General features: G+C 39.7%; 2 protein-coding genes across 2 annotated transcripts in view; one reads left to right on the forward strand and one right to left on the reverse strand.

The window, feature by feature from the left end:
• LOC145998814 (facilitated trehalose transporter Tret1-like) overlaps positions 1 to 6,108 on the reverse strand; it is a 104,047-nt gene extending 97,939 nt beyond the window's left edge. The window contains exon 1 of the mRNA XM_083135454.1: positions 5,971 to 6,108. The gene's annotated coding sequence lies outside the window, so the exon portion shown is untranslated. The remainder of the gene's footprint in view (positions 1 to 5,970) is intronic.
• A 221-nt stretch (positions 6,109 to 6,329) lies between these two features.
• LOC145998815 (serine/threonine-protein kinase 16) overlaps positions 6,330 to 20,833 on the forward strand; it is a 36,724-nt gene continuing 22,220 nt past the window's right edge. Inside the window, exons 1-2 of the mRNA XM_083135455.1 lie at positions 6,330 to 6,555; positions 12,726 to 12,919. Of these exons, the coding sequence (XP_082991581.1) occupies positions 12,810 to 12,919 (110 nt within the window). The 5' untranslated portion in view covers positions 6,330 to 6,555; positions 12,726 to 12,809. The remainder of the gene's footprint in view (positions 6,556 to 12,725; positions 12,920 to 20,833) is intronic.

A 20,833-nucleotide genomic window follows, 5' to 3' on the forward strand; every position in this document is an offset into this window, starting at 1 on the left:
ATCTAACTCTTTTTTTTTTTGTTATTCAATAAATATTCAATTCTTTTTCTATCTGACATTAAATTCCTTGCCAGGGCAGTTGTTTTTGTGCAAATCTTGGCGATCTTAACTACACGTACGCTAGATCAGGGGTTTCCAACTGGCGGCCCGCGAAGCCTGTTTGCAAAATACATTAATTTCATGTAATTTTATTAAAATACGTTCTATTTTTGCTGTTAAATGAACGGAAGCTCTGTGAAGAAAGACAATATCACAGGTAGAATTGATTTTGCAGTCAATAATGGTCATCAGAAGAATTTAAAGTGACGTAACGTTATCTTCACACCATGCATTCAACCCCTTCGCTATGCGGAATGAACTTGCCCGCTTCACAACTCTTCGCTATGCGGAATTGCAGGGAATCGTAATAAACTGATGATTTTCAACGTTACTTTGGAGAGGAATAACCTGGTCCATTTTCCAAGCTGTCGGCGGCTACCAGAAGATGAAGAAACACTGGACTTTTCTGAATTCAGTGCAAATATTAAAGAAATAATGGACGAGTTTGACTCCAGATTTAAAGATTTTGAAGAACTTAAAAGCAGCATCCAGCTATTTAGTAATCCTCTTGGCGTTAATATCGAAGAACAAGAAGCTTTTCTCTCCTACTTGAATTGTGTGATTTGCAAGGCGATTTCCTTCAAACTAGGCAAGAAAAGGAGCCCGAGTTTTTCGAATGCCTTTCAAAGGAACGCTTTCCAAACCTTCGTAGTTTTGGGCAAATAATGACATCGAGTTTGGCAGTACATACACGTGTGAAAGTGTTTTTTTTTTTTACAGAAGCCGACTGGCAGATTCTTCACTGCTTCACCTTCTGAGACTTTCAAATACAGAAATTGAAGTGGACATTCCAACTTTAATGAAAGAAGCAGATCGGCCTCAATTTTCTGTTCAGTACTTACAATCTTTGTAATTTTTAATTCCCCCCCCTCAAAAAAAAAAATGCGGCCCGCCAATCAACTGCTGGATATAATTTTGGCCCTCGGACCTTTTGAAGTTGGGAACCACTGCGCTAGATAATGAATACTTGCTGTTATATTTCTATTCTTTTACTATCTTTTACCTATTCATGTAATAATAGCAATACAATATTAATTAATGTACAAAGGTAAAGGTAAAGGTAAAGTGTTCCCCTGTGCATAGCACCACGCCATGAAGGCGTATAGGGGGTGTGGGGGTAACGCCCCACACTTTCTTGATCCGGTCGTGAGTGGGGGTGATGTGATCAGCATCACGCCCCTGACCGCCTTTACCCCCCAGGGTTTCCCCCAGGTACCCATGTTATTCGACGCTGGGTGGGCGCCGGGGCCGCTTTCACCGTTAGAAAAGTTCCCGGATTTGAACCGGCCGGGGATCGAACCCGGGACCTTGAGCATGGTAGTCAGACGCGGTACCGACTGAGCCACCGCGGCCACTTAATTAATGTACATATTTAATTAATTAATATATTAATTTAATTAAATAAAATTATCCTAATTATTATTATTATTGCGACACTTGATTGGACATATATATGGGAGGCTGAATTTTGTACCCCCCCCAAATGAAAAACGTTCCTGCGCCACTGCACATCACCACGGAGTGTTTCGTGTATCATGCGATATCAACAATTGCAAGAGACACGTGAGATAGGGGAAATCCACGAACGAACAAACGTAAACATGATGTGTTTGCTACCTCGTTTCGACACGCAGAGCCGGCCCCCGTGGCGGAGTGGTTAGCACATCGCGCTACGACGCCAAGGGTCCAGGGTTCGAATCCTGGCCTGGGCATGGACGTTTGTGAGTGTTCATTCATCAAAATCATCATATCATCACTCCCCCCCCCCCCATCTTTGCAAATTAACCAAAAGTGGCACAAGAAGCGAAGTAAAATAAAGCAAATCAATCAATCATTAAATTAAAAGAGCATTGCAATTATTTCTTTATGAGACGAACACGATTAGCAATAACACAGATAGGAATAATTTTCTAATAAATAAATTGTAATAACATTACAGTCTGCGTGTTCGAGACGAGGCAGCAAACACATCATGTTTACATTTGTTCGTTCGTGGATTTCCCCTATCTCACGTTTGGTTTGAGTTGGTTTGTTTGAGTTGGTGTTTTAAGTCCACTTTATGCACAGTAAGGCTAATCAGGACTGGACCTACAGTTTAAAGTGGGATCCGAACCACTTGTGCCTCCACCGGGTATCGAACCCGGGACCCCTTGATTACAAGGCAATGACGCTACCACTGCGCCATGGAGGAGGCCCCCTTATCTCACGTGTCCCTTGCAATTGTTGATATCGCATGATACACGAAACACTCCGTGGTGATGTGGTTAGCACAGCTCGCTACGGCGCCAGGTATCTCGGGTTTAAATCCTGACCTAGACATTGGTGTCATTTGTTATTTCATCATATCATCCTCATCTTCGCGATTAGTCAAAGGTGGCAAAATAACGAATTAAAATAAACGAAATCAATCAATCAATTATGGAGATATTTTAGAATGAGCAATCTTGAATTTCAGTTTGCCCATTATTGGTCTTGGTCAGTTTATAAATACTGTCAATGCTTCCTTCTTACAACATCGCAAGTATCATTAATGTTTTGGATTTTGCTCAGGCAAGACTCCCAAGTTGTTGTTTTCAAGTCGTCTCTCTTAAGGAGGAAAGCTAGTGGCAACCCTGCCACGCGCCCCTGGTAGTTATGTCAGAGCAAGCGTTTGCTGTGTTGGGTTGCATACGTACAGGATAGATTTTAAGCGCTTATAGCGCAGAAACTAAGCGCTTTTGAGGTAAACTTCATGGGGAAAAGTTACTTGTTTTTATGATATCTACCAGCACCCAAGCGTTGTTGAAAGAGTTTTGCGACACCCTGTATAGTTTTACTCGCCCGCCCGACCAGCCAGGCGGGCCTAGTAAGCGATTCTGACCGATATGCAGCCGTTGCCTATGCTGTAAATCTTTGGATCAGTCAGTGACGTCACGTCTCAGGGTAGAGCTGAGATCAGACAGACTCTCTCCAACAGGACGCAGAAACATTTAAACTTCGCACAGGGTGCGCACCCTGTAAGTCTGGTTGCAGCAACGTAGGAGTTGAGGAAAAAGAAAAAAATAGTTATACATATACCGATCGTATCTTCAGATGAACTTTGTATGCTAAAATTGTTGTGGGGCAGTGCCCTAGTTGCCCTTTATCTAGCATCGCCACTGTTAAAATGGGTAAGTGTAAGCCAGCCCGATTTTGAGTGAGTCCTGGCACACTTTGAACCAGCTGCAGCGGCGGCTCAAAGGGTAGAGCCGCCGTGCTACCCTCAGAAGAAACGCATGCCTCGCCAAGTATTGTTAAATGAATACATTGATAGTTTACAGACAAGGAGATTCGAATCTTGCAATCAGTCAAGCTGATGTGACGACCGCCTAAACCTCCTCACTGCATCGCCAGCTGTTTCGTTCGTACCCTCGTGAGGCAACAGTCCGTGTCGCCCAAGAGCTGGCCTAACCCATGGACGTAACCAAGTTGACAAACGTGCAGAGGGTTGAAGAAGTCTCAGCGAGGAACATTTGCACCATGAGCCGAGAACAAAGTGGCAGGGGGAGGGGTTAGCCCATAAGAAACCGTGCCCGTCTTCGCCTGGCACGGCGAGGGAATTTTCGCAGTGTTGACACAGTTGCCACCTTCAGAGAAAAGTCGCTAAATACGACTGATTTGTATAAGACCCATTGGGGAAGTAATTTCTGCCTACTTTTGGAGAAACGAACCTAGTATTTTTTCAAAGTTAAATGAACATTTTTGATAATAGAAAGAGGCACCAAGAGGGCCATCCAGACTTTTTAAAAAATATAAAAGTAAAAAATCCTATGATGATGCTAGTTTCCTTTGGCATTTCGACAATTTCTTTTCATAACAAAGATATTTTCGACATCCAGTTAGAATACGTGTACATGGAGGAGGAAAAGGTGATAGGATTTGTTTTTCCTTACCTCTTGTAATTGTTATATTTTTTTAGGGAAGTGTGCTGTAGTGTATAAAGATAGATTAGTGAGTGAAGATGAATCGGATTAGTACGTTATCACTTAAACACACGTTGTTTTCCACGTTACCAAACGAGGATAAACATCTTGGCCACTGGCGCAACCTGAAGGAGGGGGCGGGGGGCATTGCGGAGGTTGTTTTTTTTTCGATTTCTTGATCACGTTGGCACTACCCATCATAGTTGCCGCCGGCTGCTACTGCTTTGAACCACTCTTTGCCAGCACAAAGCTTCTGGTTTTGGCATAGACAAAATTTTAAACTTTAAACGCATGTGTAGTAAACTCTTGGACTTCGTTTTTAATAGTGCTTGTAGAGTAACTATTTGCCTAAAAAACTTAAAAACAAAGAATTAATGTAATACAGTTGAAAACTCATATATTTATTAACTATTCTTTCCCGAAAACTACTTACGTTTCTACTGTCCGTTGTACACCCAACGGCAAAAGAAACATAAGTATTTTCATTCAGTATTTTCCACAATGCGATGATAATGAATTGAAATAAAAACGTCAATAAGTAGAGGACAAGATCAACCGAATGCCATTCGTCAAAACAACGCAGGATGTAGAATAGAAAATAAAAACAGCGATTATCTTTGCCGTTGGCTGTACGAGGAAGCATTACACAGGCAATTACCATTTAGACATACACATAAAATGAATGGACTGGCTCCATGCCGTTAAAAAGAATAAAAATAAAGAAAATTAAATTCAGACAATAAAAGGTGGGTTGGTTCTAGTCTTATTTCATAATTTTTCGAGAGGTCAATAGAAAAAAACCGGAAAATTTTGACATCTAAAAAAATGTGTCCTAATATCGGAAAGAGAGGCGGTACTAAATATCGTATAGGCAAATTACATTGTAATGTGAAGAGGAAATCAAATAATTAATGACCGAAGAAATCAGGATGTTAGGGTACTGCCTATGCACATATACGTATGAGAGGCCATTACACACAAACGAAACTTCTAGAACTCATAAACCAAGAAAATTTAAAGTAGACATTTCACAGTTTACATTGTGTACTAGGCAACAAACAGCCTGCATACCTCTTTGAAAAACTGAACACAAATTCGAGCAGACATGAACATGTAACACGACGAAAGAAATTATTGTCAGTCCCAGTACATAATACGACCACCTATGGAAAATCATTTACTGTAACTGCCACTAAAGAATGGAATTCCCTCCCAACCTCCCTAACATCCATCAACAACCATAAGCTATTTAAAAAGAATCTAAAACAGTATCTACTGGCAAGGCAGCGAAATACCTAATCACGAGCAACTTTTCATTCATAAAAATACGCATTGTAACATTTGGCAACTGTGTGCACATAAATCTTATAATTTCATAATTTTATTTCACTTCATTATTACTATTATATTTTCTATTTTTCCAGATTACTAAATATATATGAATGTGTACTAAAACAAAAGCAAAAAAAAAAAAAGATACCTATGTTCAACAATTTATAGGTAAATCTGTCTTTCTTTTTCATTATCTATATATATATCCTAAGCGTATATACCTATATATTTAATTATTCTTATTTGTATTGATATGTAATCCTTTTCATGTTTTTATTTTTTTTTTTTTTTCTGAATGTATTTTTTTCTCAATGTACTCTTTATTCCATTGTACTAATCTTCCAGACAAGGGTCTGTTGTAAGAACGGCCCTAGAGGCCGAAAGACGCCCGCTCCAATAAAGGCGATTTTATTATTATTATTATTATTATTGTGCATTGCAAATACTAAACTTTTACTACCCTTATCAGTCAGAAATGCAGGCGAACATGAGACTGCAAAAACTCCCAACTAAGAAATCCAATAGTTCTCGCGAAAGAAACACCACGGCAGCACACAGTTGACGCTATGGTGACGTAAGACCTGTTATTTACACTTACTGCGGCTCAAATGCAACACTTTCTTGGCGTGAAACATCTGATATTGGAGCACTGTCCCAAAAACGATCTCGTTACTCAAAGGGGTCTGTTCTCATTCTCGCCTCAACGCACAGATTAGATAGTGCAAACATAAACAACAACTGTTGTATTTATGTTGTAGCTTTCCCTACTGAAACTAACGTACAACACAAGCCCTGACCTTCACTGCTGTACGTGCTGAAATACGCGCAAGTAATAAAGAGCTATTCTTGTCATCCACCCCTACTTGATGCATCGGAGGGCGGTGCTTGTGTTCCACTTTGGTGTAAGCAGGCAAATCCCTCTGCCTGCCCCTCTTGCACTGTTGCCACTTACCGTAATGTGTGGCGGTTCTGCTTATGTGTTGCCCGCTGTTGTAACCAGCTTTATATATGGTGTTTATGTTTGCGCAGAACTGATAATACAAACAATACATTATTATTCTAGAAGTATGGCAACTTCTTTGACTAAAGGAAACGGACCAAAAGTGTCAGGAGAAGGAACATATGCCAAAACGATTTGTAATTTGCACGTCGTTATTGCAATCTCTTTTATATGAAGAACAAGGTGAAGTGTAATTTGTAGCACGTTAAAATATTTTGGAAAGTAGGTTAATATATAGTATTTTGACAAGCTCTTAAATGGAAAAGATTTAACCGCTAAGCAGGGATTTACGAAAAGAGTATATATATATTATGTGTGTGTTTTTCCAGCTTGCCCTTCAATGTCATGGTAGAAATAATTTTCACACTTAGAAGTTCATATATGACCGAATTACTATTCATGTGAAATACCTTTAATAGTTTCTTCACAGTCTCTTTATTGGCAATGTTTTGGGAATTCCTGACACAATTTATGTTTATACTTTACTGGTATAAAGCAAATTGACCATACAGCAAATAAAAAGAAGGAATCCGTTTCCCTCATACGATAATGTTACCAAAGAGAAGCAAACACGCAAGTTTTCCGACCATAAATTTTTGGTTATCCGTAGTAATATAAACCCATTTTCATAATTTAACTCCAAACCAGGTTCTTGGGATTCATTGTACTAATAGAGGGCCCAGGTTCCGATTCTTTAATTCCAATATCATCATAACACACGTGTTTTCTACATAAATTAGATTCTGTTCATATTTGTAGACCCAAGCTGAACCGGTTTTGTGATTGCTTACTGTGACTTGTGCAGAATGAATTTATTTGTCTTGGTCTGGTACAACTTTACTATACTGGAGACACCTATCAATGATTTATTTCGCAATTTTTTACATTGCTAACGTACTGTTCTGCATTGCGGAACATTTCTTTAGGTGAAATAATAAATTTCTAAGGAAAATAATGTCTATTTCAAACATTAACGAGTACTTACTGTTGTTCCTTATTTCCCACAAACCATCCACGGGTAGCCCCAAAAACCATTGACATTAGCCCAAAAATTCACGATAGCCCCACGAACCATCACGGGGACGAGGTATGCCTACTAGGTTAGGTTAGGCCTGTTAGGTTAGGTTCCATTAGCACTCCTTTCATTCAATTTAGCATATACGGACAATACGAGAGCGTATTGTGCTCTCGTGCAGAAACCAAATGGCGGCAACAGCAATAGTGAGTCGGAAATAGATTTTCGTAGAAAACCACATGCATTCGCATTGAAATGGATCAAAACTACATTCCCGAACATCAACAACGCTACAGAAAATGATTTGCGTAAGTACTTTCTCCTGTAAATTTGAAGAAATCCGTCTCCGGTATAGTAATGTGTTACCCTCGCTCCTATATTCTTACATGAGTAGGTTTGGTGCTCTTGGTGTTATACTCATTGCTCGAAGTAAGGGGGATGGTATTCCCCCCTAGCTAGCAAACGGTAACACTTTACTATACTGGAGACGGATTTCTTCAAATTTACAGGAGAAAGTACTTAAGCAAATCATTTTCTGTAGTGTTGTTGTTCGGGAATGTAGTTTTGATCCATTTTAATGCGAATGCATGTGGTTTTCCACGAAAATCTATTTCCGACGTGCTATTGCTGCTGCCGCCATTTGCTTTCTGAACGAGAGCACAATACGCTCTCGTATTGTCCGTATATGCTAAATTGAACGAAAGGAGTTCTAATGGAATCTAACCTAGTAGGCCTAACCTAACCTAGTAGGCATACCTCCTCCCCGTAATGGTTCGTGGGGCTATCGTGAATTTTTGGGCTAAAGTCAATGGTTTTTGGGGCTACCCGTGGATGGTTTGTGGGAAATAAGGAACAACAGTAAGTACTCGTTAATGTTTGAAATAGACATTATTTTCGTTAGAAATTCATTATTTCACCTAAAGAAATGTTCCGCAATGCAGAACAGTACGTTAGCAATGTAAAAAATTGCGAAATAAATCATTGATAGAGTTTCCGGTATAGTAAAGTAGTACCATAGGATTGATTGATTGATTGATTTAGTTTATTTTACTTCGCGTTTTGTGCCTCTTGGCTAATTTGCGAAGATGGGGATGAGTGATGAAAGGATGAAATTGATGAATGGACATTCACAAACAACCAAGCCCGACCGGGATTCGAACCCGGGACCCTTGGCATCGCAGCGCGATGTGCTAACCACTCGGCTTAATGCATAGGAGCATCCGCAAGCTAACCCCCAAGGCTCGACCAAATATCCCCTCAGCGAACATTTTCCAATTCGAGTACTGGTTACACCAAACTGCTATAATACTTATGCTGTTTAGGCCAACGATTAGATAAACCGGGAACACATTTCTTGAAATTTACAGGAGAAAAGACGAGAAAGTACTTACGGAATTTAGTTCTTGTGGACTTTCTGAAGCTAAGGAAAGTGTTTTTTCGAATCGTGCAACTTATTCGGCCTGTATATAAGGTATTTTTCGACATTCATGTATCTCTTTTCCATGATAGCTCGTGCCACCATTACCTTCGACTACGTGAATCAAATGTTCCGTGGGTTCGATTACGTAACCCCCTGTCAGTGTAGCAACCACGCGGTAGTTTTACAAGATGACATGTGAGCGGGATTTATTTTTCCAATTTAATTTTCTGTTTGCCTAACCTAACTGAACCTAACCTAACTTTCTGTGAATGGTTTGTGGATTAATAACAATCATTTTTCGGTTAATAAGTGTTAGTGTAACAACCACGCGGTAGTTTTACAAGATGACGTGTGAATGGGATTTTTTTTTCCAATTTAATTTTCTATGTTTGCCTAACCTAACCTTCCATGAATGGTTTGTGGATTAATGACAATCATTTTTCGGTTAATAAGTGTTAGTGTAACAACCACGCGATACTTTTACAAGATGACGTGTGAGCGTTTTTTTTTTCCAATTCAATTTTCTATGTTTGCCTAACCTGAACCTAACCTAACCTTCTGTGAATGGTTTGTGGATCAATTTTCGCTTAAAAACCTTGGTAACACTTTACTATACTGGAGACGGATTTCTTCAAATTTACAGGAGAAAGTACTTACGCAAATCATTTTCTGTAGCGTTGTTGATGTTCGGGAATGTAATTTTGATTCATTTTAATGTGAATGCATGTGGTTTTGTACGAAAATCTATTTCCGACGCGCTATTGCTGCTGCCGCCATTTGCTTTCTGAACGAGAGCACAATACGCTCTCGTATTGTCCGTATATGCTAAATTGAACGAAAGGAGTGCTAATGGAACCTAACCTAGTAGGCATACCTCGTCCCCGTGATGGTTTGTGGGGCTATCGTGAATTTTTGGGCTAACGTCAATGGTTTTTCTGGCTCAAGGAACGATCAACGGTAAGCTATCGCCATGTTGTGTGTGGAAATAAACAAGAACAGTAAGTACTCGTAAATGTAAGAAATATACATTACTTTCCTAACAAATTCAGTTATTTCACCTAAGTCTTCCGGAATGCAGAATAGTACGTTAGCAATGTAAAAAAGTGTGAAAGAAATGATTCCCAGGTGTCTCAGGTATAGTAAAGTAGTACCAAAACCTTTTGTGAATAGTTTGTGCGGCATTTATTGGTTCATAAGTTTGGAAACACTGCACATCAGCTGACGATAGACAACGTGAGTCAAGATTTGCCCGCCGAATTAGCAACGACCAATCAATAATTATAATGTTAAAAATAATGCTTTTTTCATGGAAAAAAAATGATCCAAAGTTGAAGAATGTTCCGCTATGCATATGAGGTAAGTAGAAATGAATTTTATTTGAAAATAAACGAGTTAAATGTGTCTCCGGCATATCTAACTGGTACCCTGTTTAGTTTGGATTATTAGGTTTCATTTACACACTTTCTTTATCTCATATGGTTTCCATGGCTGAGCAGCTGCCCATAAGCCAAACATCACACAGGCAAATGGCAAACGCAGCCTCGCGTGGTGCAAAGAGCATTGAAACTGGACCATAGAACAGTGGAAAACCATTGTGTGGAGTGATGAATCACGGTACACAATGTGGCTATTCGATGGTAAGGTGTGGGTGTGGTGAATGCCTGGTGAACAACATCGACCAGCCTGTATAGTGCAGACAGTGAAATTCGGGGGTGGTGGGGTTACAGTTAAAAATAATGCTTTTTTACAGTGTGGTCATATTTCTCTTGGAGGGGGCTTGGCCCCCTTGTTGCTTTACATGGCAATGTCACGGCACAAGCTTAAGTTAACATTTTAACCGCTTTCATGCTGCCTACCGTCGAAGACCAGTTCGGTGATGACCATTGTGTCTTTCAACATGGCCGAGCACCCGTCCATACTGCAGGGCTTCTGGGGGGAGTGGTTTGACAACAACAACTAATGGACTGGCCTGCTCAGAGTCCTGATTTGAATCCCATAGAACATCTCTGGGATGTTTTTGGAATGCCGACTTCATGCTAGACCACACCGACCCATATCCATACCTCTTCTCATTTCGGCGCTCCACGAGGAATGTGCTGTCATTCCCCAGGAAACCTTCTGCCACCTGATTGAAAGTATGCCTGCAAGAGAGAAGGCTGTCATCAAGGCTAAGGGTGGGCCCACTGCCAGCGTTCCAGATGGAATGTGGCCCAAACTTGTACTTCAGTTTCACGTGGGTGTCCGGATACTTCTGATCACATAGAGTATCTGCCACTAATATCATTTCTCGATTTGACTTGTAGTTTTACCTCGGCTGCTGCTTTAACATGAAGGGCCAAGTCACACTATTGTGATCTTGTAAAAAGTTTGTTTTTAAGTCCACTTTATTCTCAGATAGGTAAATCGAGACTGGACCTAAAGTTTAAAATGGTTTCAAACCACTGTTTTTCTTTTGACCACCCCACAACTTGGCTTGAGAATGCCACAAGATATAGAAATCTGCATAAGCATTTTGACAGTATACAACAGAACTACTGCTGAAAGATCAAGTTTTCTGTTGATTTGTTATTCTAACCTTTGTAATATGTTCACACACACAAAGTCATGAGTTGTAAAAATATATTGAATGCATTATAATTTATTAACATTGAAGAATGCATTTAATTATTACTGAGGCTTACTGTAAAAAATTTTACATGTTGATTTTTACTATAGACTTACCAGAGTGTGTAAATGTTAGGCTCAGTTTGAGTTTTTGTATGAAGGATGTGTATGCAAAACTCTTTGAAAAAGAAGCCTGTTTTCAGTAAAAGGGGTATATATTAGGAATACTGGAAGTATCTCCGATTACTTTAAAATTCGGCATACTCACTAATTTTGGCCTCGTAATCACGAATCTGCAGTTAAAAATTGGCGGTCACATCTAGAAATTGCAATATAAGCTTGTTAATTACCGCTATGCAATAACATGGAAACCATGTTTCTCGCATGTGAGAAAATGGCATCTTGCGTAACGATGAAAAATATGTTTACCCCACGAACCATTCACGAAAGGTTAGGTTAGGTTAGCTTAGGTTAGGCAAGCATAGTAAAAATTAAGGGTGATCGTAAACATAGTTTTGAAACACTAATCATTGCACAAGATAGTTGTTTTCTTCATAAATCAATGGGGTTTACTCCGTTCACAGACCGACTTTTTTTTTTTTTAAATTATTTCGCAATTTCTAGACGTGATCGCCAAATTTTAACTGCAGATTCATGATTACGAGGTCAAAATTAGTGACTATCCCGAATTTGAAAGCAATTGAAGATACTTTCAGTATTCTGTATTTGCTCCGTAAAAAGAAATACAGTAGAGCGTCGATTATCCGAAGTAATTGGGGGACATGGGTGTTCGGAAAACTGGTTTGTTCGGATAATTGAACTGTACATGTTTATTTGCCAAAAAGAAGTACTGTACAGTAAATTTATTCATAAAAACAGGCACCTCTTTAAGTATTACAAAGTAACGTACAAAGGCAACTTTAGTAGGAATATATAGTATGTGGTACAGTTTATTAAACAAAAATATGTACATATTACATACGCATTTTGCATGAACAATACATACACCGACAGAAGTGTGCTGATTGTTGAAACACAGCGACTGGCGGCTTGGCCGGTCAGCAGCGCCTTATGAAGGCCCCATTAGAAGCAATGTTCCGCCAGAGGTGGCTCAGTGCGGCGACTACTGTGGGAAACTTGGTTTGGGAGTGAGGGGGATGATGGACGGTAGGGTGGGAGAGTAACAGGTGCGAGCGAGTACACAGTTCGGTTAAGCGGTCGTTCAGTTGACCGACGTTCGGATAATCGACGCTCTACTATATATATATATATATATATAAAATCTGATACTATGTTATTGTAATTTCGTTTTAGATGCAGACTCTGACATGAGTTTTGGACCTTGGAATGTTTACTGGTAGATTCAAGTGGGTGGTTTGATGCTGTTTGCTGCATAGAATGAACAGTCTTGGGTTAAATCTAATTTTCAGAATGGGCTGCATCTGCTCTAAGGAAGTCATTATGGTGAACTCCAGGAAGTTTTATGTGAGAGGCCATCTTGGTGAAGGGTAAGTCATGAAATATTCTCTCTATTTTGTTTAACAGCTAGTGTGTAACCACCCCTGATGATTTATGTTTTTTTAGAAATGCTCACTATTGTTCAGCTGTTCAATGATTAAATTATGTCTTATGTATTGGCTTTTCCCATCTCTTTATTTTGGGGGCCGTTTACCCACCATACCCCCTCAAGAATTAGTCGATTTTTTTAATCAACAGATTTCAATGTTGTACGTAATGTAAAAGTGGTTACAGCAGTAGGAAATTGCAAATAACAGAGATATTTGATCCAAAGAATGGCCCACGTAAGTTAAAACCTGCAATTTCGAAGTACTTTCGCCACTTTTGGTTAGTAAAAACTGTTTGTATGTATGCTAAAATATCGAAAGAACATGCCAAAAATTACTGTCAGTACCAAACCTAAAAATCCTAACCTAACTACTACAGTCGGTAACGCATCTGACTACCATGCTCAAGGTCCCAGGTTCGATCCCCCGGCTGGTTCAAATCTGGGAATTTCTAACGGAAGCGGCTCCGGCACCCTCCCAGCGTCAAATGACATGGGTACCTGGGGGAAACCCTGGGGGGTAAAGGTGGTCAGGGGCATGATGCTGATCACATCACCCCCACTCACGACCGGATCAAGAAAGTGTGGGGCGTTACCCCTATATGCCTTCATGGCATGGTGCTAAGCACAGGGGAGCACTTTACCTTTTTACCTTTTTTAACTACATAAAATTATAGCTGCTGTTGTGGAAAGTAGTTTTGGGTGCTATATTCACTTGCGCCGAAACCTTTGGGCTGTTCTGCTTCACAGTAAAGTAGCATGCTAAGGTAACAGATGTACTTTACTTCACAATAACACATTTCCAAGAGCTAAAGATCAACTGAAAACGTTCATAAACAACAAAATCTTCATAAACCATGTAAGATATTTCACTTTCTCATGTAAGATATTTCACTTTCTCTAGGGGTACAGAGGGTCAAAGGTACGTTATTTTGTTGTCAAGGAATCACATGTTCAAATTTTGCAATCTCTTCATCACCATATCATCCTTAGTGTATAGTTCTGATTTCACCATGCTATGTGATTTGATTTCAATACATGTCTCTAAGCACATTCTGAACAGGTTTTATGAGTAGTTACTGGATTTTTATGCAGACTGATTTTTCGTGCTCTTTCTATGTGCTTACTTAAGTAGGTTAGGCAGGTCAGATTTTCTGCTGTGAGCATTATATTTCTACATGCTTACAGTATTACTACATTTACATTTCAAGTGGACTAGAATTATTAGGAATGATCATCGTATTCCAACCCAAAATCCAGTTTTTACACAATTCTGGTGCAAAATAAATGAAATTTGTGGTATATATATTTTCAAGGATAACCAAATTCTGGAAAGTATTGGCTTCTATCAGCGAATATATTCCAACCAATACTTTCCAACAAGGGTAGACAAAACAAAAATAATTGAGGGGCCAACACCTTTTTCTCAGTAGCCATGCTGAGTATATGCTATGCAGATACATATTTTTTTAAGTGTGGACTAAGAAAGCCATGAATCCAAGAGAAAGTTACACATTTTGAAATGTTGCCTTAATAAATTGTTGCGTCTCTTACTTTATAAATTAATACAGGATTTATTTAAAGTAATTAATTCTTAAGTCAGAGTGGTCTTCCGGTGTGGTTCTACCAGTAACAGTATGCAATGCATTTTAATATATGGCCGACTCGACCATATCGCTGCAGATTTCAAAATTCGGCCAGCAACATTATTTTTTTAAAAAAAAGAGGCAATGAAAATTTCCAGAAGAGAACTCATTAGGGATGGCCAAATCCTGATAAAATTTTATCAGAATATCAGATAATTTTCTATCCAGTTATCCAATATATGGATTATCCAGATATCTGGTTATTCAGATTATCAGAATGTGTGCATTATCTGGACAGTTTTATTGTTTATCCATTTTTGGGTTATGCACATATTCTTTTATTTGTCATTGTTTGGGATAGATTAGTGTATGTTTTATTATTTGTGTTATCAATGTATGAAAATTTGTATATTTTAAGTATTCATTATACTTGTCGCCACTAGGTGGCAGGACAGTGCAGACTCTGCTTCGGAGACTGTGCAGGGCGTGGTACATATCGGAAAATACCCGCACTGTACGAGAGAAGAACGAGAGACATTGCTACACGGTGGTCGACTCCATTCCAATGTAGTCCAGTGTCAGTGTACATTAAATAGTGTATATAATCAGTCCAGTGTTTAAATTAGAAACGCAACATTTTATGGTCATCTCCGGGCAGGATTAGTTTACCAAGTGAACAATCTCTGTGAGATATGACGTGTTACGCATCAGAACAAACGTCTCAACTCGCCCGCCATGGAAAGAACGAGTGTTTTCGCGCGGTATCGAAGTGACTTTGTATGCAGTGTTCCAGTTACAGATGTGTACTGACATTCGTACTTACGTCAATATATGGTTGCATGTTATGTGCTCAATCGTAGAACTTTCTGTGTCACAGTACTTATTACGTATTACGTGTAATTTTCGATCACAACGGTTACGCGTGTGGTTTGAACAGACATTCCGTATCGTTATCGTGCGTACGTCGAATGTTTTGTTAGAAGACCGAGTTATACACGGTAGTATTCAGTGGACAATAAGTTATCTGTTACGATAACTCATCACGGGACTGAGTATCATAAATTTGGACAGTTTCGAGCATCCACTACAGTATCCTGCTGTCGGCTGAAGTGACGTCATCGCCAACACCCAGGGAAGATTCAGATCAAGGTCAGTAGTTAGCTAGGCTCACACCATATTTTGTTTACTCTTTCCTCACGTACTATATTTCCTACACATCTTGCCCTCTTTCCTTCGCGATGGATGAAGAAGAGAAAAGAGTGTTGATACGCAAGAGAGCTGGATTTAGGGGCCAGTTAACACGAACACAAGCATTTGTCAATGCCTTTGAAGATACGGGGGAAGTTCATGAAGTAAGGGTCCGTTTACAGAATTTAACACCTTTGTGGGAAAAATATGATGAAGTTCAAACACGTTTAGAAGTAGAAGATATAAACGAGAATCATGAACCTCATAGGGAGGATTTTGAAGAAGTTTACTACAAGGTACGGGGTAAAATGGAATCCATTATAGAGAAACATAAACAAGCACAAGCTGCACCTACAGATGGTTCGGATGTTGTAAACAATGCTTCATCATTAGGCACCAAGCACATCAAATTACCCACGGTATCTTTACCCACGTTTCACGGTAATTATCAGGATTGGTTAGCATATTCAGATGCATTTCAGGCTATGGTTCACACAAATGACAATATTCCTAAAATACAGAAATTCCACTACTTGCGTTCATCATTGGAATCTGAAGCAAGGACACTTATAGATACTTTGCCCATGACTGATTCAAATTATGATATTGCATGGCAATTGTTGAAAGATAGGTATGAGAATAAACGACTGATAGCAGCAAGTCATGTCAATAACATCTTGCATGTGAACGCAATTAATAAGGAAAATGCCAAAGAATTACGTCAGTTCATCAATGATGTCACCAGTAACTTAAATGCTCTTCGAGCCCTTGAATTACAAACACCGTTAGAAGATGTTATTTTGATACATCATTTTTTGGCTCAACTTGATTCTCACACAAGAAGGGAATGGGAATTAAGCCATACCGATCAGTCGTTCCCTACACTGAAGGAACTGTTCACCTTTCTAGAACAAAAATGTCAAGCTTTGGAATCAATGAAGTCTGTTCACGTAAACAAAAATGTCAATGAACACAAGGTTAGCCCTAAACAGAAACACATCCGTCAGTCAAATTCTTACCTGACAACTACAAATACACAATGCTATTTCTGTAAATTAGCACATTCCTTATATTCATGTAAGTCTTTTGCAGGCGCAAGTCTGAAGCAGAAACAAGAGTGTGTGCGCAACAACAAACTTTGTTATAATTGTCTCAGATCGAATCATAATTTTAGAAACTGTAGACGCTGTGGATTGAAACACAATTCACTGTTGCATCCAGACGAAGGCGGTAAACGAGGAGGTCCTCTAAGGCAAAACCAACCAAGGAATGACTCACCAGACACGAGGAATGAAGCTGCAAGGACAACTTCAGTACAATCTTCATACTGCACATTTAAGAGTACCAAGATCGCACGTTCTGCTATCAACAGCTTTAGTAGAAGTCGTCGATTCTAGGGGACAACCACATACATGTAGAGCTCTCCTGGACAGTGGGTCTCAGTCAAATTTCATCAAGGAAGATCTTGTTCAGAGACTACAGTTGCAAAAGCAGAAAAATCATATTCCAATCAGAGGAATCAATAATGTTTCATCGGAAGCCAAGCACAGTGTAGACATTCAGCTGCGCTCAAGAGTGTCAGACTTCCACACTTCACTTACTTGTCTGATACTCCCACGCATCAGAGGGAACGTACCTTCTCAAGTTATTCATCATGAACACTGGAACCTACCAACAGACATTGAGTTAGCAGATCCAGATTTCTACAAACCAGAAGGGATAGATCTACTAATTGGATTGGAACTTTACTTGCACTTACCTCTTCCTGAGAGACAAACGAGAGATGAAAACTATCCAGTTCTTCAAAATACTGAATTAGGTTGGATTTTAGCTGGTCGGATGGAACAGCCTGTAGAACCTAGTACACCCACAGTAGCATGTTTTGTACGCATGGAGGATAATTTGGATTCTCAATTACGGCGTTTTTTCGAGTTGGAGGGAATGTACTCGAAACCAAAAACAGCCGAAGAAGTAGCTTGTGAAAACCACTTCAATCAACACACCACCAGAGAAGAAACAGGGCGTTTCATTGTTCGTCTCCCATTTCGATCAGATCATACAGAGCTAGGACATTCATACAACCAGGCATTATTCAGATTACATCAGTTAGAGAAGAGGTTTCAACAACAACCAGAGTTGAAAGAGGAGTATGGCAGAATACTCGAGGAGTATGAAATGTTGGGACACATGAAGCCAGTACAACCAGATCCAAATGAAGCTGATGACTTGTCATACTATTTACCACATCATCCAGTATTCAAACCTAGCAGCAGCAGCACGAAGACCAGAATTGTTTTTGATGCATCAGCAAAAACAACAAATGGAGTCTCATTAAACGATATACTGATGGTCGGTCCAACCACACATGACGATCTTCAGTCTATAGCTCTTCGCTTCAGAACGCACAAGGTTGTATTTACGGCAGACGCCGAGAAGATGTTCAGACAAATTCTGATTCATCCAGATGACACTAAGTTTCAACGCATACTTTGGAGAAAATCTACAGATATGCCAGTACAAACGTTCGAGCTCACAAGAGTCACATTTGGTTTAGCATCACCGTTTTTGGCGACCAAAACATTGCAGCAGTTAGCTGAAGAGGAAGCAACCAAGTTTCCGAATGCATCCAAAGTTTTACAACGAGATGTTTACGTTGATGACCTCCTCACCGGAGCTAACAGTATTGAAGAAGCTAGACAATTGCAAGGAGAACTAATCGATTTACTGAAGTCAGCAGGATTCACTTTGAAGAAATGGTGTTCTAATCATCAAGAACTTCTTGAAGCAGTACCAGCTACTCATAGAGAAATGCAACTACCATTTCAGTTCGACAAGGGAGCAAGCGTCACGGCTTTAGGCCTCACGTGGGAACCAGCAACTGATAAATTGCAAGCAAATAACAAGGAGATAGTGTCATGTTATGAAGACAACATCACTAAACGACAAGTAGCTTCTATTGTCGCATCAATATTTGATCCTTTGGGACTAGTGAGTCCAATAGTAATTTCTTACAAGATATTTCTACAACAATTATGGTTCCATAACATGGAATGGGACGATCAACTCAACATGGAGTGGAAACGTTTGTTTCAACAGTTACCAAACATTAATCAGATACAAGTTAACAGATTTGTGCTAGTTCAAGGAAAAGTGGTTGACATTCAACTCCACGGATTTTCAGATGCATCGCAAGTTGCGTATGGCTGTTGTTTGTATCTTAGATCAACAAATGAAAATGGTGAAACCACTGTACATTTACTTTGTTCACGTTCACGTGTGGCACCTATAAGAAGGATCACTCTTCCTCGTCTTGAATTGTGCGCTGCTTTGTTGCTGGCGAAACTAACACACAAGGTGTTACAACTACTACAATTGGAAGTCAGTAGAATCAATCTATGGACCGATTCGAAGATCGTACTGGCGTGGCTTGCATCACCTGCAAGACGATGGAAAACCTTTGTAGCGAATAGAGTTTCACAAATTCAAGAATGTACTAAGCTTCAGTACTGGAATCATGTAGTGTCAGCTCAGAACCCCGCAGATTTAATCAGCAGAGGGACAAATGTAGACTCACTACACACCTCTCAAATGTGGTTTCATGGCCCTGATTGGCTATCACTTCCAGCAACAGCATGGCCTTCGAGTCCAACATCGTCAAGGGATGATGACTTCGAACTCGACGAACTTGAAGAACAAAGAACAACTACAGTAAGTCTAGTCACAAATGCACCAACAATAGAATTTATCAGCAGATTTTCGTCGTTATTGAAACTTCAAAAAGTGATTGCATATTGTTTGAGATTTCTACACAATGCGAGGAACAAACAAGAGAAACACACAGGATCATTGTCAGCAAGTGACTTAAGATCAGCATTGCATACTTGCATTAGAAGCGTGCAACACAAAGTTTATTGCAAGGAAATACGAGAATTGTCTTCTAACAGTCAGGTGTCAAAGGATAGTCAACTTTCAGACTTGCATCCTTTCCTCGATGACAAGCAAGTACTCAGAGTTGGAGGAAGACTTAGACACTCGCAGCTACCATATGATAGCAAACATCAAATCATATTGCCACCGAAACATCATTTAACTGAATTGATCATTCTTTCAGAACACCACAGGCTATTACATGCAGGACCACAACTCCTTATATCTTCATTACGACAGGAGTACTGGATACCAAGAGCCAGACAAGTGGTCAGAGCTATTCTGCATAAGTGCCTCATTTGTTTCAAATTAAGAGCATCTATTTCCAACCAACTCATGGGACAATTACCACCATCCAGAATACAGTCCACTAGACCATTTCTAAACACTGGAATTGATTACGCTGGACCAATTATCATCAAGCCGTCAATCACTAGAAGCAAATCAAGGTTGAAAGGATATGTAGCAGTATTTGTATGCTTTGCCACAAAGGCCATACACCTAGAATTGGTCGGAGATCTCAGCACCAAGTCATTCATTGCAGCTTTGCGAAGATTTACAGCACGTAGAGGAAAATGTTTGAACTTGTACAGCGACAACGGAAGAAATTTCGTCGGTGCCAATCGTGAATTACAAGACTTGAAGAATTTATTCCAATCATCAGACTTCAGCAAGTCTTTAGAAGACCATGCAGCTCAGGAAGGATTCAAATGGCATTTTCTACCACCTAATAGCCCAAATATGGCTGGACTTTGTGAAGCAGGAGTGAAGTCCATGAAGCATCACCTGAGGAGAATCGTAGGGAACTCTGCTCTCACTTTCGAAGAACTTGAAACACTCTTAGTTCAAATTGAAGCCTGTCTTAACTCAAGGCCCCTCACAGTATTGTCACATGACCCTACAGATCCCAGTTTTATAACCCCTGGCCATTTCCTTATTGGTGCACCCCTAACTAGTTTTCCTGAGCCTAGTCTAACTAACATCAAAGAATCCAGTTTATCCAGATGGCAGAAATTGCAGCAGATGTACCAACAACTATGGGACCGTTGGTCAAAGGACTACTTGCATTCCTTGCAACAGAGGACCAAGTGGAACACCCAAAAGAAGAATTTGGAACCAGGAACAGTGGTTTTAGTGAAGGAAGATCACCTACCTCC

Source organism: Lepisma saccharinum, chromosome 14 (assembly GCF_977018435.1).
Source record: "Lepisma saccharinum chromosome 14, izLepSacc3.1, whole genome shotgun sequence".
In the NCBI taxonomy this organism is placed as follows: Eukaryota; Metazoa; Arthropoda; class Insecta; order Zygentoma; family Lepismatidae; genus Lepisma; species Lepisma saccharinum.